We start from the raw sequence: 23350 nt of genomic DNA on the forward strand, positions 1-23350 counted from the left end.
CCTGTATCTAAGATGAGAGACCATCCACAGGGATGTATGGAGTGACTGGCAGGGAAGCCCTCTGAGTCAGACCCAAGCAATGCAATCAGATCCTGAGGACTGGCCCAGTACAGGGGATGGACATGGCTGACTCCCATCTCCTTCTCATTGCATCCTTTGAGTGTGGGGCTTTCTGTTCCCAAGATGAATGAAAGAGTAATTATCTGCTTTTTCAATGCGCACCTAATTTCCTTTTTCTGAATCAGAGTTCAAGTCCCTTTTAGGTGTAACCTTAATATCAGCACAGCAGTCTAAGTACAGACAGTCCTAACTTTAAAACAGGCTACATCAATACTGTAGAATGGATAGGATTCAGTTTACATGCCAGATACATATACAAGTATGTATGTACTCTGCAAAAAAAACTAGAAGTTAATTAGTTTTTTTAACTCATTGGCATATATTTTCAGTTATTGATTTTTTTTCTTAGGAACTTGTTGCTTTTCAGTGCAGCAGTACTGTACCCTACTGTGTTAATAGTACCAGACTACTTGGATTGTCCAGAATGCTCTGAGATAAGGTTCCTGTGCTGAACATGTCCCAAGGGCTCGCTCCTCCTGCCAAATTCCAAGAGAGACAGTGTACCTCAGCTTTTCAGAGGATCTGTTTTCCCATTGTGCTTTGCAGAAGGGAGACAGATTGGAATTGCAGTTTAGTCCTTCAGTTTGCTAGATAAAAGTAATCTCTGTGCATAAGTCCTGTGTACCACCTAAGGTCCTCTTCTGGACTTGAAATCGAGATGTAAGATGAATATAAATGGCACAGAGATCTGACTTTGGTTGCCTGCAGAGGGGTGAATTTCACCTACTAAGAACAGCTACAGCCAGGTTTCTGAACTCATGTGAAAGGGCTGGGAATTTGCACCATTTGCTGGCTTGGCTGGGGAATGAAGATGCTCACATGAAATGTTTGACACTTTTGCAGGAATTTGGCTTATTTTGTACTAGCGAACAGATATGCTGTACCTGAATTTCTAAACCTATTGTACTGGCATCAGAGTAACTAGAAACCACAAAATGAAAAAAAAAAACCAAAAAAGAAAAAAAAAAGAGAGAAAAAAAAAGAAAAAAAAAGAAAAAAAAAGGAAGTAGACTATGTATATAGATATATTTACATCTACGTACATCTACATATAGAAGCTTCTGTTCATGGGAATTCTATAAGCCACTGCCTGCAATAGCATCCATCCTAAGGGAATTCTAGAGATGATTCTTAAGAGACTGAGGAGATGGGGTTGTGAGGTGAGCCCATCTGTGTCAGCACCTTATCCAGCCATTGCAATGGTCCATGCAGGTGGATCTCAATCCAGCAGGGTGTGCTTGTAACATCTTGGCGATGATACTCTGCTCCCCAGCCCTATAAAAGGACCAAAAAAAGAGGTGTTGTTTTTTTTTTTAACACCCAAAACATCAAATCACAACTCCAGTGCTGATAGTCTAGCAAAACTACAGATAGTCCACCATCCAAGTTCCCAAGATTTAATGCTTTATCCTCGGGATAATTTTCTTTAGTAACTTTGCTCCTTTTTAAGGTCATTGTTATCATAATTACCAGGGACTTGATGCTATTAAATTAAAAATCTCAGTCACACCTCCAGGTGTTGAGAACAACTGGCATGGAAAGGCCTGTTTCCAAGTTTGGCTGCCTGCAAACAGCCCATGGGGAATGGTCCCTGTTGTTTGCAAACCAGGGACATGCCCAGGAAAGTCTGGCAGACTGCTGTCTGGCACCAAGAAAAAGCAGGCCAGCCTCTTTCGTCAGGAAATGGTCCTGGGCACTGCTTCATGTATTGGTAGAGATACATCCTGTGAGTCTAAGACCTTAGAATTTCTAAGTATTTATCTAAACCACTGGAAACTTCCAGCAGTTTCTATGTACCATACTTAGCCTACATATAAATATTTTCCTCAGGTTTTCTATCCTTGAACATGTCCTCTTTCCCAACAAGAGTTCCAGCTGTCTGCTGTGGGAAGTCCTGCAGTAATTTCCCCAGATCTCTTGGGGAAGATAAGGGATATGAAGCACCTGAGAGAAGATGGGAATGGGGTGCTGGCAGGGAGGAAAGAAAACCTGAAGTACCCATGCTTCAAGGAGCAGGTTTAAGTTAGGAAAAGGCTTTTCTCCCAGAGGGTGGTTGGGAATTGGAACAGGCATCCCAGGGAAGTGGTCACAGCACCAAACCCGGCTGAGTTCAAGAAGCGTTCAGAAAATGCTCTTGGATGTGACTCTAGGGGATGGTGCTGTGCAGGGCCAGGAGCTGGACTTGATGATCCTGATGAATCCCTTCCAACTCAACATATTCTATGATTCACAAGCAGGCACAGTGTCTAAGCAGTGCTAAGCAGCAGCCTGAATGTCACAGCAACACAAGGCATGCGAGTCACAGCCCACAGTCTTGCAGCTCACCAGATGTCTCACTGGCAGAACTGAACTCAGATTTCCACAGGGCAATGTGCAAAACATGGTCTCGCTACAGGATGAGGATCTTCATTTGTGGGATGCTGATCAGACACTGAGTCATACCTGTCATTATGATAGGCAGGCAGGTTGGTATTCTTGTAACAAAACAAGGACATATATAAAGGAGGTATATTAAGACTGATGGCTGCCAAAGTCACCAAAATTTTAGAGTGCTGAGCAGCTCAGACAACTGAGGCTGCCAGAGCAGCCACTTCTTTAGATGATAGCTGGAAAACTGAGATCAACACTAAAATAGGATGTCAACCTAAGTGGTCTGGATAAAATCCATGCTAATTAATGAAAATAAGGGGAAAGAAAGCAGAAGAGTAAGATATAAGATATAGAATATGCACCCACCAAAGCCCAAAGAGTACTTCCAAACAGGTAGCATTTTTCTGAACTGCAGAACTGTTATCAGAGTAGAAAGAGCCAGTGTTCACAGAACCTCAGGCTGATGTTCTATAAATGTTTGCATAAAATGCCAGCACAGTCACATTTCTGAGACGGTGAAGTCACAAGTACTCAACTGCAGTGAAGACACACAGCCAGGAGAGCAAGTGTCAGAGAAGCTGGCACACCTTGCTGACAGACAGGACAGAAAATCCAGAAGAACAACAATTACAAGATTCAAGCACAATGTGCCAGATTTGGGGGAGCCCGGCAGGTGGCTGGCCATCTCCCTCTGCTGGCAACTCCCAAACACACCCAGTGATGCTGTCTCTGGCTGGAGCACCCCCAGGGGAAATGACAGGAGGGCAAGGACCCCAGTGCTCCCTGTATATCACTCTTGGGTTGCAGGTAGCCTCCTTCACCCCAGGACTGAGAAGCCCAGAGCTGGAGTTCTCTTAACAAGGGAATAAAGTGAGTACAACTTTCAAAGCTGCAGTGGTGTTTTCCACAGGTGGTGGAAAGAGGATACTAGTACCCCCATGGGTCCTGCTGCTCCTGCCAACACTTCCCACCTCCTGTGGGCAACAGCTCTCTCCAGCCTAGGCTCCATGTCCCAGAGTGCTGAACTTTCAAGTCTGCTGGGTGCTCCCCTTAGCCCCAAGACACGGGGAAATGTGGTTGTGATTCTGCTGGGTTCAGACCTTGGCTTGGAGAAACTCTCCATCTCTTCCCTTTGTGCTTCAGCTGCCTCAGCTGTGGAGTGGAGAGGTGGCAAGAGTCATCCTGCTTTGGTTATCAGCACTGCCCACTGGATGGAAGCTGCTGTCACTGATAATACAACCACATTTGAGCTCCTCTCAGCTGTTCTCTGGGCACAAAAAGGGAATCAGAGGGGACAGGACCTTCACCTCCCTCCGTCCTATGCCCTGCATCCAGAAGATGGCACAATCCTGGCAAGTTTCTCATGTCTTGGTCCCTACCCATCCCTGCCTCCCAGCAGGTAGCTCAAGCATTGGTGGGGTCAGAGGTAGGGTCTCCAGCCCTTTGGGCTGTAGGTGACCAGCAGTATCTGGACATGAGTCAGTGGAGAAGCCACAGCACTGCCCTGCACAAGAGGGCTCTCTTGGACTGTGGCTCTGACAGACAACAGGCCCCTCTGGGCACTGCAACCCCAACACTCAGGGTCACTCCTGACCCCAGACTGAACACAGGAAGGCTCACTCCTTGAGAGGGAAATATTTCAGGAAGACTGAATACAGGAAAGCGTATTTGCAGGACAGGAAGAAAAAGCCTAGATGAGATTTGCATAGCAATTTTCCAGACGTCATGGGAAAGAGTTCAAAATAACTCCTTGCGCTGGTCTTCTGGTGCCTGAGGCACAATAATAGCTACTATTATTACAACAAAGCAAGGTGATAATATGGCAGCCTATAGCATTATATAGTGCATCAACACCTCTATTTCTGCTGCCATGCTGGGCATGGAGGCAGACACCACATCAAAGAGCCTGCCCCTGAATTGCTGAGATAATGAAAATATTGCATAGCTGGCTACACTGCTTTTACAAACAACATGCCCATTCATGTCTTCCATTAGAGAAAATGCTATTTGTTGGGTTTCTTGCTTTTTTTTTTTTTGTCCTAATGCTTGTATGTGAACAAGGTGTCTGTTCCCTCCCAAGAACAAAGCAACAGCATAGTCATGGGCACAGATATTTTGGCTTGGACTCTTGGGAGAGGTTCCAAGGCACTCTTAATCTCTTAATGCTATTGAAGACTTAAGAAGATGGGTCTCCAAGGATGGCTAGAAAAAGTTAGAACATAAAGATATGTAGGACTCAACTCATTGGCTTTGTAGAACTTAAGGAAACTGGACTTGAGCCTGGAGCACTTTTTGGTCTCTCAGTTGTGAATTCAATCATCTCAATTCAGTCATTTGTATAGAAACAAATCTGCAAGACAAAGGAATGTCCTCAAGCTATTTTTATGGTGCCTGGCAGGACCACAGGCTTCTAATGGTGCAACTGCTCTAGTTTGCAGGCTGAACATTGCTGCCAGCTCTCCCCAGCAGCACTAGAGCAAGTTGGTCTAGCATCACATCATCTGGAAACTATCTTGAAACACCATTCTTTGGGGGTTAGATGCTACAACAGGCATGTAAATAAATCCTAAGTGCTAAAAGGAGTTGAGAGATCTCCTTCTGGTGAAAAGGCCATTCAGAAGATTTGAGAAAGTCCCACAAAGATTGATAGACTTCCCACAGAGCAGTCAGACTGAAATTCAGACATGAAGGATATCAGAACTGTCATGGCTCTGGTGGCCTGCTGTCGCCTCCAAATAACAGGGGAAAGGTCAAATGTTCTTTTCGGTTTTCTGTTCCACTTGCAAGAAACCCTTCTGGTTGTGTGGCTGGCCTGAGTGAATGTCATCAGAAAGTAAGACAATATTTTTCAGGGATCAGGTAAATGGCAAACAACAACAATTCTCTGCAAGCTGAGTGAGGGGTGAAAAAGGACCCAGTGTTTCTTGACCAAGACAATATATACCAGTCTATGGTACTGGTGAGACTAAATTAAATTAGCCTAAATTAGTAAATTAGTCTAAATACATGAGGACATTCTTTTCAGATCAAGGGCTCTATCAAGCTCTATTGTAAACCAGTAGCAGTAGGAGAGATCGCAACTGCCTAAAATACATGCAGCAACATTTCTGTGTTGCTAAGCCCTTTTGAGTTGAGCTTTCCGAACAATCAGTGGGGGAACACTACCATGCATTCTCTGCCTATTTTCCACAGAGAGCCTATGGAATGCCTAAATTTTAGTAATCTGAGAGATTTTCAGGTTGACCACAAAAGCTATTGATTTTGAGCGCCTCTAAGTTTAAGGCAATACTGGAAAACAAGCAGTATGAATTGCTATTCAAAAGTCGGGTACCTACATCCTCCCTTGGAATGGATTTGATGGGATCTAGTTTCGCACCAAAGCTAGCAAGGATGCAAGAGAAGGCAAAGAATCCTTACTTTAACAAAGCTCATTCGAATAGTACACATCTTGGTCAGCTCATACACCACTTCGAAACCGTGATTGACTGACTGGGCAAGCAGCTGGGCAAAGAGCTGGTTGTTGAAGATCTTGAGGCTGCAGCCACTGGGGATCTTGCAGACCGTGGCAGGGTGGAAACCATGCTGGTAGTTACAGTTGCGGCTTTGCACAAAAATACTGCTGTCACTGACACATTCGGCATAAACCTCCCCACCAACGTAGTAAAGATGAACACCTTGAAAAACAAAATAGAACATGTATTATTTCTCCATTGTTCACAACACACTTTATAATTATTTATTATTTTAATAATTAATCTAGTAATTAATTATCTAGTAATTATTTTACTGGTTTGGGCATACAAGCCCAGAATCCTTACAGGATCTTTTGTTTCTTAGTGCAGGTTGCTTTACTTTTACCCAACAGCATAGTACTTTATGACAAAATATACATACATATACATCAAACACCTGCCAAACACATCCTAAACATGAATCAAAACTATCCAAGAACTGAAAAAGCACTATTGCATTACACAGCTAAATGTATTTTCACTGTTAAGCAAATGCACACTGGCCAAGACCCACTTCACTGGTGTTGTTTTACTGCAGGATCCTACTGTCATACATTTAAAACACAGCATGGCACGTACTTAAAATAGCTTTTCTGTATTTTGCTTTATCTGCCACATCAGAAGCACGTATTTGCATTCACATGATGTGACTTACTCATCAGATTCTGTTCCAAGTGACCTGTAACAAGAAAATTACTGATTCTCTTCTGAACTTTTCAGTGCCTAAGTGACTTACCAATGCTAACTCAAATGTTGACTGTGACTTGGGGAAATTAGGGTGGAAACACTTCTGTCCCTTCAAATACCCCAATCCACCAAGGTTATATGCTTGCATGAAAACATACCTGAATTGGTGGGGAAATTTATATTAGCTTAGTTCAGCAACCTTGAAGTTGGAGATCATCTGTAAGATGATAACTGTGTAGATACCTTCTCTAGCTGATAGATAGAGAGAGGCACTGTGACTAGATGATTTGCTCCATCTGCTACTGAGTGCAGGCTCAGAGCCAGCTTAAAGCCATGGAAGTCTGTGCACGTGCTGAAAAGGCTCTCTCATTCCCTGTGCCCTGCTGCGACACCTGCTTTCATGTTGGCATCAACAGCTGAGGATTGGGCTGCTGTCCAGGCTGAGGAACTGAACCAGCTAATGAACTTAAAAACAAACAAACCAACATTTATTTTTGGTGCAATCTTGTGATCTTCATCAGTGCAAGTGTGGCAATGGGGACCCTGACTGTTTGAATGTGAGCATGAAGCCACAACCTGAAGGAGGCCAAGTCATTCTGTGAAAATGCCCAGACAGTCACCCTTCCCATGGTTAGATTAGGGGAAATGAAACCTTCCCATGGCCGAGAGGTGGAAGAACTCACTTCTTTGTTCTTGTAAGAACCACCACTAAATAAAAATGAAATCCTCCTCTCTAATGCTAGATATGCTCTTCAGACACACACAAATGTTCACAGAGCTTCTGTAGGCTGCCTGCAAAGCTACTGGTAACTGTGCTTTAATAATGCAGCTGCAATTAGTTTTATTTCTGGTGTCTTTCATACAAAGAAAGACTGGTTACATAGTCCCAGTCTGTTCATCATTCTGCAGTCATAACAACAAGGGGCAGCATCACATCCTTAAGACAAAAACAGCCCCTAAACAGAAGTGTGAATGCCATGGGGGAAAGCAGGTTGAGTGTGAAAAGAATCTGGGAAAAATAAACTCTCCCATAGTCTTCCAGGGTGACTCAGATGGGAACCTTTAAGTCTGTCTTCAAGCCATCACTTGACTTCTGAGCACCCACAAGATCTGAAATGAGCTGCGAGTGGCAGGGGTGTGGCTCGGAGCAGCTCTGATACTGCACTGGGAACACCAGCGACAGGAAAGCATCAGCTCCAACTTCACCAGGCACTGTGGGGTGCTGCACACCGTGACTCTTACCACTTGACCTTCCTTCCCATGGAACTGAATAAAAGGGAAAGACAGAAAGGACCTCGATGGAGTCCATATAGCTTTCTGAAATAATCAGATTAAGTGAGAAAAGAGGGTAGGGGGAGGAGAAGAAGAAGGACACAAATGTGCACCACATTTCAAATCTTCAGGTGTGGCTACTGATTTAGGGTCACCACAGCAGATGCTAAGGTGAAAATTTTTAAAGGCTAGGTTTTCGAAGTATATTAAGGAACCCATTTTCTGAAAAAAAAAATGAATGCTTTCAAAGGCATTGGCCAAACATTGTGCTACAATAGCAAAAACATCAATGTCACTTCTGAAAGCAGAGGTCACAAAATATTATTTTCTTGTGAACTTTTTAAAAGCAATAAATACAATCAGTGTGTATTCCTATTATTCTAGTATTCATTCACAGTAGAAAAGCACCCTAAAGGAAACCAAACAGCTAAATATGTATTTGTAGAAGACCAAATCAAAGGTCCATATGTTTTAGTGGTATTTCATTGCTCTCTGCAGAAACTGAAAATTCAGCAATCTCCAAGCATCCACATCTTTCTGACACTCAACAAAAGTTCCTTTTTTGTCCTTGAAGTCTAACTGCTGAAACAGGTCCAATTGCTCGTAGATGTTGCATTGTGTTCTGGATTGTTTTTAGCTTTGATGTGGTATTTCCAGGAAATGGTTTCACTCTGATACACTAGATGACAATTCAATCACATATCCTTATCCTACTGAGCTAATCTTGTTTACTCACTCTTTTTTCTCCGGTGTTAACATGTGACAATTGTATCCATTTCAGCAGCTTTCATCTGTCCACCATGCCTTTGAACTATATACTTCTGGGGCTGCTGTGTGCTCTTCTGCAGACTGGCACTGGTGCCACTTGTATTTCACTAGTATATGTTTTTTTTAGGATTTGCATAAACTGGGAAGAGCAGTGAAATCAAGGATCTCTGATATATTAAGCTCCTCTCTGGGCAACCTGTTCCCTTCCCTTGGGCACATTACTAGTGTAGGACTTTAAAGGACTTTTAATCAATTAAGACAGATCTTCACACTTAAGAGGAATGAAGACATTAGCATTTACCTAACTTTATTTCTGTTCTGTCTCTTCTTTTGGGGCAGAAAGTCACAGGCTGTGACATTGCCAAATGACAGCTGGGATCTTCTGTCATTCTTCTCTAAGGGCCAGGCTCAGTTCTGATCTACATCCCTCTGACAGCTTGCACTGATAGGCTGCAAAACTTTTCTTTATTTTCTAAGTAAGTTAAAAGCAGATGTACAACACATTTGCACTCTGCACAATGAACCACTATGGCACACAGTACAACATCTGAAACGTAAGCATCTTCCATTCCGGGGAAAAGTGCAAGAGCTTTGCATAACATTGCCTGCTCCAATCCTCAGGTTCACTGCCTTCTGCAAAAATTGTATCACATTTGTCTCAGAGCTTCCCTGTGTTCAGTCATTCAACACTAGACTATCAAGAGCCAATTAAAATATTGCTCTAGGCCTGGGAAATGAGGTGAGGTTGACAAGATAATAGGAGTGGAACAATTAGAGTTAATTAGCCCAGTGGGAAATGCATTCCCAGGCAGCTACTGGTGAGAGGCTGGGTTGGCAAGATAATGAGTCAAGACTGGATATACCAGAAGAGTCAAAGCTTCATCGGCATGGAGAATTGGCTGGCACAGGGCTTCTGACTCACCACCACAAACAACAGTAAGTTCTGGGAGAATATCAAACCCTCCACAGCCCTGGGGAACCGGGACAGAGTGCGTGTGGCCATGTGTGTCCAGGAGTGGTCTCCCCGTACCTGGTACCAGCAGCATGTCACACACTGCAGGCTGAGGGTATATGTACACCAGAGGTGGAGCATACAGAGCTGCACCAGTAAACATGGTGGGAGAATAAAAAACCTTAGTTTTACTACTGGAAAGCTGATAAAGCACGAAATTGGACTGGCGGGGAGCGGGGAGGGAGCTACAAACACAATTCTACCAGAGTTCTGCAGCTAAGTAACTCAGCTGCTAAGTGTTTCATCCATCTCCCTTTGTTATTTGGTGGGAGGAGAAGCAGCCCTGAGGCACCAGCAATTATCCTTTTAGTGGCATTTCAATGGCAATATTCCCAGTTGCCAGAAGCTCTAATAAATAAAATGAAAATACATACTGCTAAATTAGAACACACAACTATAAACAACATTTTTCTCTTTGCTGGCTAAGTAAATAGCCTTTGTAAGGAGTTACTCTGCTGATTGTTATCCAGTCAGAAAAGAATCCTCTGCTTTTCTTCTATTTCTTGAAGTTTTTCTTCTATAGAAATACTTCTTTCTATCTATTTCTTCTATATACTTTCTACAGAAGTAATGTCAGAGGTTTGACTTTAAGGCAAGCACATCTGATGAATCAGCTAAGTTTGTTAATGCAATGCATGGATCTTCTGAGCTCTGAATATTGTTCCTGAGGGGAAGGGGTTTCCTCTTACCTTTTCCTATATGTCTCCTGGTGTTTTCTATAGTAGAATTGCGGTTTACATTTGAGAGCAGACCCAGGCAGAACCTGTTTTTGTTATTTGAAGGATCTGTAAATCCATCAATAAGGATACTTCTAGAGGAGGCCTGGAAAGTCTCTCCTACCCGGTTGTTGAGTTCATAGTAGGCAACTGAGCACCAGTGTTGGGGTTCCTCATAACAAACAGGTCGAAAGTCTGCAGGGAATAAAGTTAAGCAGCAGCTCAGGTTTCAGCAATATTTTTAAAACAATCTTTCTCTGTTTTCTTTCAGTCCCTCCCACTCTCAGCCCCCCCCCGTCTCTTCATCTAAACAGTCAGTCATGTCTTACTTTATCCCCAACAACAGCTTCCATTGCTTCTTGATTTTATGACTGAAGTCCCAAACATGCAAAAGGTTGGTGTACCAGCTTAACCCTAAGCCTCTGAGGAGTCCCACTTCTTCTTAAAAGTGGAAACTCCACTGGATTAAATCAACCACACTGACATTCCTTGCTGAACTGGGGCCCAAACTATACACTGAAAATAGTAAGGGATACATCTGCTCTGCACACCACCAGGAGATAGGGATGACAGATGGGCTCAAAACAAGTCAAAACTGAGCCAAGTTTTTGGTATTAGCCATCAGCTGAATACCAAACTGTAGTTCAGAAGTAGTAAATCACTCAAATTTTTGCATGCTTTCAGGCTTTCTGCTTCCATGTGAGACTGTAAGCAGAAATGTCAGCAAGGTCATTTCTTTTAGATCTATCCCTGCCCAGGTTTTCTAAGTCAGAGACAGAGAAAAACTCAAAAATGTAACAGAATCTCTGAGCCTCATTTGTCCTACAGGAATTAGTAGGAAACTTTATCCATGCCTGCTCACCACAGGCATGTGAGCCTGCCTGCCCCCAGAGCACCTCTGAGCATAACCTCTAATAAACTTCCAACTAATATTCACTGGGATAGTGATCAGGCATGGTAGGGTGTGATAAAGAGATTAAAGTAGCTTGACAATTTATTTAAAATATTGGTGTCTGATAACTTCCGGCCGTTCTATGTCCCCATCTGTAATTAGCACTATCCCCTCACATTCCTTCTGCTCCATACACATGCTACATACACACTCCTCGCTGTTTCCTCACAGAAGGCTGGCAATATTTGTTTAATGTGCAAGTGTGTTCAGTGTTTAGTCCTCATTCTAGAAATGACATTTCTTTAGGAACACAATATGATGGACTAAAAGAACAACAGTGATTTTTCCTTTGCAGTAGCAAGAAACCAAAGCAAAAGGCAGCAGAGGAACTCTATTTCCCCTTCCTACTCTGCAGCAATGGGCTCTGAATGGTGGGGACATCACTGCTAGCAAGTGCTAGCCCAAAAGTAGCAGAGGCTGTGCTAGAGAGGTCATCAAGTTGCTTTGAGGGGTGCAAGCAGGTGCAACCCTTCTTTGACCATTAATGCCTCTCCCACTAAAGAATTCTTGGGCTTTGACAAAGGCTTTGGTCTTCTGTCAAAATATCTTTGTACTGTACTAGAAAGTGTCCTTTTCTTTTCTAGCCAGCCAGTAACATAACATAAATACAAAGATCGCAGTAAAAAGGTCCCTACCATAAGGCTTTAAAGCAACCTAGAACTGAAGGTGATAAAGAAATTAGTTCTGATACTGATAATGGGTTTGTGTGTTATATTGCCCCACCATCCTTGATTTGATATGTTTATGTTTACAATGTAGATAACAGTGTTTGCTTTCATTAACAGCTTTTTAACTGTAATTGTCCACGGATGCAAATAAGGTCTAAACTCTGTAACTTTGCACATAATTCATGGAAATATTACATCAGCCAATCCTGCTAGTTAATGGATGGGTCTAGCACACAGCCTTACTGCAAAACTGCCTGAAATCTATTATCACAGATCACTAAACTTTCTTGTGCAAATAATAATTTTTTAAACAATCTTTTTTCTTAACAAGTAAAGCTTTTATTTAAAGAATAGTATAAACGGTTATTTACTTTCAGTTTCTCCATCGGCAGATTTACCTCCATTGGGCAAAGACAGCACTAGTTGACTTTCAGCTATTGCATCCATTGACCGTCCATTGTGGATTCCTGGAGGTTCTCTTGCATGGTAGGGTGGAGGTGGAGTTTCCACTACAGAAAGAAAGAAAAAAGAAGGGAGAAAGAAAGGAAGAAAGACACCTAGGTCAATATGTTGGTAAATTCCTCCTGGATTTTTCCTGGTGAATATTTTACTGCTTCAGCATTGTTTGGCTTGAGAAGACTGGAAAAAGTACAAATCTGAATCTGACCTCCCTTCAGTCTCTAGATTAAGACCATTACATGTTCAGCAAAGATGGGAAGGGAAAGCTGTCATGTTGGACATGAAGTACTTGAAAGAGAGAGGGATGGTCACAGCAGTGCCTCAGGCCTAGACCTGTGTAAATCAAGTTCTCTGTTAAACACCAGTTGTTACCCTAAGAAAGTAATGAATTATTTCCAGAATTCTGTCTTTAATTTAAAACCTAGGAGGAGGAAGATTTAAGAGCAGAAGCTAAATTTATTTGATCCTCTGGCAGAAAGCTCTCTTTCTTCATAATCTGTAAAAAAAGCCTACGGAAAGCTATAGAAATCAGACTTGGCAAAACTCCTCCCAGGCTTGTTCTTTTTCCCTCTGTCCTACAAGGGAAGTTTGTCCCTCTCCTGGTTTGTTCAGTCTCCCATCAGCGATGTCATGAAAACATTGGGAGGAAAAGTATTGAGTCACAACTGCTCAGCTCCCGATTGGTTTCATTTACAGCAATGTGAGCTAGAAAACAGAAGGTGACTCTATAGTGGGGATTATCCAGAAGGGCTGGAGGCTTTAGAAAGCCAAGTTAAAAAGGACGTCATTTTCACATTATAAAATGTCAACATTCAATGCATAAGTACTAAAAGTGTATAGTTTTGTCTCATTTGAACAGAAACTCAATGGGCTTATATGCAAATCACAGCCACATACAAGCTCACAGGACCAAGGGCCTCTTTAATAAGGGTTTAACTTGGCTCCAGACTGAAATTCCCTCTTGTGTCTGGGGTCTGTTGGCTGGCCCTCAAAATGGAGCAACTTGACCCCGAATGGATAACTGTGAAGTGTCTCATGAAACAATCACTGAATCTTCCAAGTAAGCCGTGTCATTCTATTCTATTTAAGCACTGTTCAGGACCTAGGAATTTCATACGCTATATGATAGTTCTAACACTTAGATGACATAACCCTCCAACAAAAAATAGTAAAACAAAATAAAGAAATAGCGGAAGAGAAAAATAAGTTAAAGAAAGGAATATAATCACAGAATCATGTGGTTATATAGATATTTTTGACATCTACTCCTAAACTAGTCACATTTAGGTCTCCTTATACCCACTAAAGAAAAATAGAAACCTGCAGACACAGTGTATTGGACATATACAAGAAGATACAATTAATCTTATTCTAGGAGCGTCTGTTTTCCTCCACTGATTACAAGGAGCGTATAGACAATTCCATGAGATGCAGAAACCTGCATTGTTTACGTCTATATTTGGTCACAGCAATCCCTCTCAAGGTTCTTGATGTAACTCCAGTTTGCTTTAGATAGCCTTCCATCCCTGATTGTTACACAGGCAAATTATGCTTATCAGTATGCTGTGTGCTGTGATAAACTGAAACTCAGGTTGAGCCACTTCCATTATTAAGTAGCTTTGCAAAGTCCCAAGTTCAGTTGAATACACGAGTCAGAGTCATTACACAGCTGGAATGGGCCTGATTTACCTGTCAGGACCAGCTCCACTGAATACAGCTTAGTTACGCAGAGGTGAGAGAAAAATATTGGAGAAGACAAACAAGTCTTACTACTTGATGAAATGTTTCAATGTTGCTAAATATGATTTAATCAGAAATACAGATCTAGAGAAGAAATGAATGAAGGCACATTCAATGAATGAAGAGGGAAGGAAAAATATCTCACTGAGTTGGAAGTATTCAGCTTAAAAGGAAGTTCAAATGCTACAAACACCTTGTAAAATAAACATCTTTCTCGGCATATCATTAAGGACCTGAATTTAAAAGCTTCATTGTTGAAAGACTAAAATCTTAAATTACAAGGTTCTGACCCAAATTCATCTTTGTGAAAAAGCTGACATAACTGAAACTATTTGAAAGTTAAAATGCTGAAGTGAATTTGAACCATAGTTTTGATATTAAAACTAGCTCTTAGCTGTGTTGCATTAACAGCAAAAGCACAGTTAAATTTCCAGGTAATTAGAGCTGTACTAAGTCAGGAGCTCACATCACAAACAATCTGAGTGACATAAACCTGCTAATCTCAGAACTGTGGAACATGTTCCAAAGTCATAGGAACTTGACTTGTGACTTATCAAAGTGTTGGGACAGATTGTTAAACACCTTAACTTTCTGAAACTTATACAATCAGTGGGATTGCCATAAACTTCAAAAAAAAAAAATCTGCACACCAATTTCCCCATTTTATCCTGTCTCGTGATGAAGTTTCTAAAGGTTCCTACCCTGACCCTCCTAGGTCCCTAACTTGGGTCTTTCAAGTGCTCTTTTCCAAGAATTTTATGAGAAGCTTGGATGGGCAGTTTGGACAGAAGGTGGCCTGACACACCTGCTTCTCTCCTCAGTTTTTCCCCACAGTAATCATGACATCTCACCAAGGCACTTCTGGGAGCAGGATGACTACAGTCCTGCTCAATCCAGTTCTCAATCTCTTGAGCATCTGTCAGAAGGACTGAGAGACAATATACGAGAGACAGTCACAAGAAATCACATTCCAAGTCCATTCTATCCAACATTCAACCTGCAGATACTGTCTGGGCGAGCACAGAATTGTCACCTGACCCCAGGCCCTGGCAAGATGCTCAAATGCCTCAGTCAGAGTGTCCCGAAGCTCACTCTTACCCGTGAGTCCCTGATAGGGACTTCCTGGTCCAGAAGAGCTTTCTGGTGAGTTGGGGTAGCTGATGCTGTTAGGAGACTGGGAGAACATGTGGCTGGGGGATGATGGAAAAGGGGTGCATGGAGGATGCTGGAAAGAATCCGGGTAAGTGGCATTGTGCGGCATCAGTGGCTCGCTGTGCAGAGAGGTGTTTCGAAACTTGGCAAGGAGGCTGAGGTGAGGGTTAAACTCACTGTGTCTTGGAACGAGTACAGGAGGCAGGACTGAAAACAAAAACAACAGAAAAACATGGTTAAAGCTGTATTCTTGAAAGTGTATCTTGTTGTAGCTTAAAAAGAGGCATATTTCATGCTCCTCATGTATTGCTGTCTGCATACAAGTCATTGAAGAGTAACAAACCTATCCAAACTCAAGAATCAAAAGCTGAATTCTTGGACATTTTTCTCCAGATCCGCAGCCAGTTACAGCAGTTCCACATGCAAAATAAGGAACCTTGACTTGAACAAGGTACCATAAAATTCACAGGAACGGCATGCAGAAATACAGGCAATACATCTCTTCCTTTCAAAATTACCTATTCCTTCCTTCTTCAGAAACTGAACACGCCAGGAGTTTTCTAAATATTACCACAAGGATGTGCCAAATTCACAGCCAAGTTTAATAACAATTAATAGTGCTCTGCAATACATCGCATATTTTACTACTAGTGTGTTACAGATGGGCAAAAGGAAGTACAGACCTGAAGCCAGACACCAGATCTAAAATGTTGTACTTTCAGGTACTTGAAAATGCTGCCAGACAGACAGTGGGATCTTTAAAAGGAAAAGTAAATGGCAATTCAACTTTGCAGCAATATCAATTTAGCTCTTGCAATATTGTTAGAAAAGATCTAGCAGAAGAAGGCGTATGTCAGTGGTTGGTATTTAAGACATGAAAAATTCAAGTCAGAAAACTGAAATCCAAATTAAACCATTTAAAAATTAGTCTAGTAGAAGATACTGCCTATCCCCAAACTCTCTTCACTTTCATATCACACTGTCAGTGCTGTTAACAGCATTGCACCTTTGAAAAACCCAAAGTTGATCTAAATTACTTTGCATTCTGACACATGAGAAGCAAGAGTAGAATTAAGACTCAAAACACTTTGAAAATCCTGATTAGTGAGATACCTATGAAGCTGCAGTCCCTAGGCTGGAAGACAAGGAGGCTTGATGAATAATTTTGAGTACAAAAGTTCAATCTGATGCTTTAACTGTGTCTTCCATAGTGCTGGTGTGGAGAGCAACACCTACAGTGGGTGATTACTGCAGTCCAAGATTTCTTTATTAGTTACTAGCTCACATAGTGCCTAATTACTTTAGTTAAAGCTTTCAACACAGGTAGGGAGAGTGAATTCCCAGTTGATATTGTGCAAATCTAAAAGCCATTTTTCTAAAAGAAAATAAGGAGGCAATTTGAGTTAGTGTGAGAAGGATGAATTACCCCAGCATCAGGGACATTTCAGCAGGTTTGTACTGACTGACATAGTATTCAGAGTTCCTCTCACCTAAAACCCAGCAGCACATCATCTTCCAGTCTATCCTGACTAGTTTATGGAAACAAATAGCAATGTGCATGCTTGGTTTTAAATGTTGATGGGAATATACAGTTTGAACATGTTTTAACATATTGCTTGGACCAAAAAGCTCTGTCTAGGTAAGGCACATTATTTTTAGGTATGTTAGCTAACAACTTTTAATTACGGCAAAGTCTCATTTATCCAGCTTAATGAAAGAGTGGAATAATTGCTATTGAATAAAGCAAAAAATGTATAGATAATGCAAAACATGCATGAGAAGAGGCTGCTTGGAATGCACATCAGTCACTCAGAGAGCTGGGGCATTTACAGTGCCTGGTACCAACAATGTTTACAAGCTTCTTGCTCGATCTAGCACCATGCTGCGGTAGAGGCAGGATTAAACAATGTGACTGCCCAACCACTGGAATATACTACTGGGAATTTGCTAGTCACCTATGACCTGAAGAACTGAGCCCTAAAACTATGCAAAAGATTGGACTGATGACAGGGAGTTCCCTGCAGAGATTATCTTCTCAGCTGCCTGGAAATGCAGGCACTGGGATATCTGTTAAGACACTACACATACATGCTTCTCTGGCCCAATGCATTCCTTATTAGTCTCTGGCCAGGACAAGGAGTGGTGCTCTGGAGACTTCCTTCTGCCTCTCATATGCCCCTATTTGTGGCATGAAGGGTCCACTGCTATCTTTCTAGAGAAATATATTTATGCTTCTTTACTGTTCTTTTAGCTTTAAACATCCAGGTAAGACTCATACAGGCAATACAAGTGTTGATATCTGACATGCGCTGCCCAGTCCCCTGCGGATCTCTTTGCAGCCTGTGGAGAGGAATAAACTCTTTAACTGCTATATATTGGGACAAGACCAGTACTATCACTGCAGATGTGCTTTTGGTGAGCTGTATTCCTCCCATCCCATGCTCCTGTGAGCAGCTGCAGACTGTGAGCTGTTGCTGCTTCTGGAGTTTTCCTCAGCAGCTCCATGAAACTGGTATGATGCTTGTCAGGTCTTCTGTTGATCAGCCAGCTCTGACCAGCAGCCTTCAAAGATGAGGAGGTGGGGGTCCCTTTGCACCCAGCAGAGGTGCTGAGCGAGGGACAGCTGTGTGCAGCATCGTCGTGCAGTGTTGAGAGGCTGACACCACCTCACTGTGGGTACCACAGCCAAGGGAGCTTCTTCCTTCAGCCCTGTGAGAACTCATCTCCTTCTCTAAATGAAAGCTGAGAATCTGGATGTGTGAACAGCGCTTGCCAGGAAAAGCCTTTGATTTGCCTTGAGTGAGTCAGCAGGAAGAATTCTCAAACCTTGAGCTCCTTCCCAACTCTGACCATGGCATTCTTAATTTCTGCTCTGCTGAACAGTTTTTGCCACCTCACTCACTCTTTCCACTGACTGTTCTGTGATTGCCTAGAAGGCTAAAGCTTCTGTGGTGGGGAGGAATTCAGAGATTTTGATGTTTGTGGCTAAGAGTACCCCTCAGGGCCTTGTTCTCTTTGTTCTTTTGATAACATGTCGCCCTCCAAGGCTAAACCACTCTGAAGGGAGTGTGACCAGCAGCATAAATCTGAGTAATTGAGTATGTTGGGACCTGTCCTCATAAATTACCCACATTTTCTCCACTCATTTGGGTCCTTTTCTTCTACCTGCTATTATCCACCAAGAGCCAGAGGTGGGTCCTTCCTTCTATGCATGCTGAAGTGTTGATGATCTTTGCTGAGCTGAAGACAAATATGGTCATGTTCTAAGTCCTTCCACTGCCTTTCACGCCTTTCTCCTGTTCCCTTTAGCTTCAACAGTTCTTGCTGGGAACCTGGCTATGCCCAGAGTCTGTGACTTCAGATGCTAGCAAGCAAACTTATCTGCCTTGTTTTAATTTCAGATACAACATCCACACAACAATTTCTCACACATTAATCCATCTCTGCATAGTTTACTACTTTTGGAAAACACTCTCCAGCGAGATCCATCTATTCCCCATGCCCATGACTGCTCCCAAACACATGGCCAACAGTGAGGCCATCAGGTGGTCTTCCACCTGAGAGGCTATCACATCTCAGTCCCACTCAGGCTGCATGAAAGCAGTCAGTTAGTCTAAGTCAAAAATTCCCCTGTCTACAGCAATGGTGTGTCCTCAAATTTGCAATACTTACATATGAATGATCTCTTATTAAAAAAAATAGGGTACATGTTTAGGCAGCTTCTGCTGACAACAAACCAGACTTCTAAGGAGCTCTTTCAGGGCAACAATGAAGGGGGAAGGAGAGCATAATCAGCATACCTACCTCTTTCAGATTAGGTGGCCTAACTTCTCTCTGCAGTGTGTGTTGCACACACAGAGGAAATATTTTCTGCTTTTTGTCTAAGTGGCACCTGCTATTTGGCAGACTTGAGAAGAAATCTGCCAGGAATACCTGCAGCAGCAATAAAAGCCATGTGTAATCTGTGCAGTATCAGTAGCACAGCCTAAAATGGGACTGGACAGCCTGAGGACACAGCAGAGATAATGAAATCCCTGAATTTCTGACCAGATTTCAAAGATGTACTCTAGTAACAGAGGTCTAGGGATTTGCCAGGCTGTCAAAGAAAGGGTGAGGCTCTCCCATCTTTGGCACGACTCATTAGTTCTGGATTGAAGTTAATGGATCTGGTCATAGAGTGGTTGATTCAGCAAGAAAAATTGCAGTGATGGAAACTGATCCCTGAAAGGATGGACATTTGTATGAAAATAATACTGGCTTTGCTTTCTGGTGGATTATAAAAAACAGTGTTGATTTATTCAATGGGTAGATTCTTCAGCTCCAGAGGATGGGACTTGGAGAATTTCATATAAGCCTAAGATGATCAACAGCCAAGATGCAGATTTCCTGCAGTCAAAAGAGGACTGTTGTTTAAACAGACCGGCACCTAAATCAACCACTCCCAGCCTTTTCTGTGGTGACCTCACTGCTAACGCTTTCTCATGAAGCTCATTTGGTCTCTTGCCTTGCCAACACCTCCTTGCAGCACTGCTTTCTAACTGGAGCTGCACTGCACCACTTGCAGTGGTGCAAGTTCTCTCTCCTGCTGGTTCCCCAGAACACCTCAGTGGGTTGCATTCTCTGCTGTACTATACAAATATACTATAGCTGGGAGCTTCAGCTTCTGAGTTGTCCCTGTAAGCAGAGTTGTAGGGGTGAATACAACAGCCTGAGAAGGATTCCTGGGTCCTACGGAGAACTGGCACAGCACAGCTTGTATCCTCACAGCTGCACTCACTTTCACTTCCAAAACAAGGTGACTAAGTCCAAGGTGCCTGAGACCTGCTACTCCACACAAGTCCACATGGGTCAAAGCTGTTCCTGGGGCCATGTAACCAATTCAGCAGCTGCCAGACCAGCACCTTGTATCCTTCTACTTTACTAGAAGAGATACTGCCAGTCTGCTGCACAGACAAACAACAGAGACATGTTCACAGCTGAAAGCTACTGAGTTTTAGGATCAGAACAACAAGCTTTGGCAGCCATTAAGCAGCTGCTGGACTATTCCATTAACAGTGTTTGTTAGCTGGCACTGAACAGATGAGGAAACCAGTGTTGAAATCAGCACTGTTCAGTGCTGTCAGCTACTGCACTGAGAAGTCCCCATTAACTGCCAAGTTACACCAAAGTTAAACCAGAAGAAATGAGAAGACACTAAAGACTGCAGCCTGCAAATAAAAATGGGATGTTTTATGGACATATTTTCTTAAATTATTGAAGAGTTTACTTTAGCAAGGCGTGAGATCAGCTCTTTCCACTGAAAACTGTTGACAACAAGCACCACTCAGTGTAAGCTGTGAAATGTAAAAGTTTTGACAACGTTTGAAGTAGGTCAGATGCAACTTCACAGTGACAGCTCTGCTGGCCTGGAAGGATTATCAGAAGAGGAAGCAGCCCCTGGTGTTTAACAAATGTCTTTCCCTTATTTCATCTGTGTGAAAAGAAACATCCCACAGTTCACTTATCTGATCCTAATGTCACCTCAGAGTAAAGTTCATGGCAGAAAAGGAGTAATCTCAGAATAAAAAGTATAGTTTAACCAACTGTATCCATTAGTAAATTAAATTACCATGATTTTTGGCAGCAAGGGAGAGCTAGGTTAGACATTAGAAATCATTTTGAACTGTATGGATAGCAAAGAAATAGATGACTTGCCTGGGGAGGCTGTAGAGCCTTTATCACATGGGATTTTTAGAGTTCATTAGGAAAAGATCTGTCAGGAATGTACCTAGTAATTTGGTTTGGTTGGGACACTGGGCAGAGGAAAATAGGATGACTGTTCAAGGCCTTTGCCAGCCCTGCTTTCTAAGATCCCTATAGAAGTCAACACTGAGCGCTACAATTTTTAAACAGCTGTTTCATTAACATAAAGCCCAACTAAACGACCTTTCAGTGAAGTCATAAGTTTTTAGTACAGCCCAAAGAGGATTATCAGTGGAAAATTTCAAAGTTGTATGGAAACCTGGTGGATTTATTTCACATAAAGTCTCCATTTAGGTAAGTAAATCCCACTTAAGGCAGGCCACCAGGTAATTTAGGAAGAATCAACTGACCTGGTTTCATTTTCACTGCAAAATATGCCATCTTACTGCAACTCTTATCTTTAAAGAGAGAGCTAGTGTTTCCTGGGGGTTAATGAGTCAACTGTTGGTTTTCAATGAGACGTAAATCTCACCATGCTGGTGAGGCCAGGCTGGTGCCCAGACTTCATGCAAATGGCCACCAGTTCAGATGGGGAGGATTCAGCACCCAGGACCATGGAGAGGAAGCTGCTTTCAGCACCTTGGACAAGATCTGGGCACCCTCAGGGGTCCGATGGGATGCAGACCCCAAGGGGAGAGGGGCTCCTTACTCCCTCCCTAGTCTTGACTGCCAGAGCTATGATAGCACCAGGCAGGGTAAGACCCAAGATCCTTCCGTCAGATGGAGCCTGTCTTTTCACATTTCAGAGCACAGCTGTAGGACGCACCAAGACTAGACCTGCCAGAGCAAGAGCTAACACAGAGATGCGAATCATCTGCAGATCACATAATTACCTGGGGTTTCCACCCGTCGGTAATGATAGGGGTTGATGCACACTTCTTTCTGTTTTGAGCCAAAAGGGAACTCACAACATTCCAGTGGTTTCAGCTCATGGTGAGATTGTAAATCAGGCCAGCGCCACACTCTGCAGTATATGACATGGGGAAGCCCCTTGCGGTGAGACACCTGCAGACGCCCATCCAAGGAACGTGGGATCGTGACGCATTTACTGGGCTGACCCGGGCAGCTCAGAGCTCTCTCCAGTTCTTCCATGGCTCCTTTTTTCTTCTTTAGCTTCTTCACCAAGGAATCAACAGCCTTTTCTGCCCACTTCTCTTCTTCATCTCCTTGTTTCCAGCCCAGCAGCCTTTTCACTGCAGGGCTGGTGAAGGAGAACAAGGAACTGATAGGGGTGCTGGAGTGCATAAGAAGCAGAGATTATGCACGAGTGTCAACGGAAGCACAAACTGCTCTCCTGCCTTGCAAGGCCTGCACGGAGTTTCCACAGCACTGTGATGGACACCTCCTTCAAGGAAAGGTTTTTCCACATGTACGTTTTTGTAGTCTTAGGCACTGGTTACAAGTAGTCCAACAGGGTGTGTCAGAACTTTCCAAACGTCGAGAAACTGCTGATGAAGCCTGGAAGAGCAACACAATACATGGTTAGGCTTCACACACTATTTCCATTGTTCCTTCAATAAATCATTTTGAAAGAGAAATTATTCTAAATGTGTAGTTAATTTTCAGTGGTTTTCTGTTTGGTTTTTGATGTATATTTTGGGCCCAAGCCTCTCCTCCCCACTATCCACTCCACTCATTTTAGAGTTGGACCATGGAAATTGTTAAGTATCCAGTCACTTCAAATTGTGCTTAGAGTTTAATGCACCAGGCAAATGGTTGCAGGGATAAGATTATTTTTAGTACAAAAGAAAATTTCCCTCTTTTTTATATGCTGGTAGCTGTAGGTTCAGCTAAATCATCTTCTGTTGGATCCCAGAAGCCTGGGGTTTTCGAGCTTTCAGTGCTGTCAGGCACTGACCCCCTGGAGAACACTGCTTTTGACCTGAGGCTTTGGAAATGGCTTCTAAATATGAGTTATGAAGTTAAAATCATGAGTGTGTAGGGAAATAGAAGTGTGTGCTTTCACATGGTGAGGGGTTTTAAATTTCATGTTTTTCGAGTATAGTAATAGGTATGGGGACAACATGGAGGATTTTGAGCATTGTCTCTTTCAGTGTTCATCTTCTTCCTTCTTCTTCATGGATTTCAGGTAGTAGTTTCTGGTTGGTCAGACTAGTGTCACACTAAGGGTCATGAGAATGTAATTATTGGGTCAAAAGTATAAATAATATAGGTGTTAA

The 23350-nt window shown here is 42.7% G+C and overlaps 1 protein-coding gene across 3 annotated transcripts; it reads right to left on the reverse strand.

The window, feature by feature from the left end:
• Positions 1 to 908: 908 nt before the first annotated feature.
• On the reverse strand, positions 909 to 22415 carry SMAD9 (SMAD family member 9). 3 transcript variants are annotated; one of them, XM_062514720.1, is made up of 6 exons: positions 22004 to 22415; positions 15375 to 15635; positions 12476 to 12586; positions 10431 to 10652; positions 5908 to 6164; positions 909 to 1395 (listed from the first exon to the last, which is right to left on the reverse strand). In XM_062514720.1, the coding sequence occupies exons 1-6, from the start codon at positions 22413 to 22415 to the stop codon at positions 1252 to 1254; spliced, it is 1407 nt and encodes a 468-aa protein (XP_062370704.1). In that variant the 3' UTR covers positions 909 to 1251. The 3 variants fall into 3 exon arrangements, with proteins under 3 accessions (XP_062370704.1, XP_062370703.1, XP_062370705.1); XM_062514719.1 differs by having other exon boundaries at positions 12449 to 12586; XM_062514721.1 differs by lacking the exon at positions 12476 to 12586.
• Between the last annotated feature and the right edge of the window lie 935 nt (positions 22416 to 23350).

This window comes from Cinclus cinclus, chromosome 2 (genome assembly GCF_963662255.1).
Source record: "Cinclus cinclus chromosome 2, bCinCin1.1, whole genome shotgun sequence".
Classification (NCBI taxonomy): Eukaryota; Metazoa; Chordata; class Aves; order Passeriformes; family Cinclidae; genus Cinclus; species Cinclus cinclus.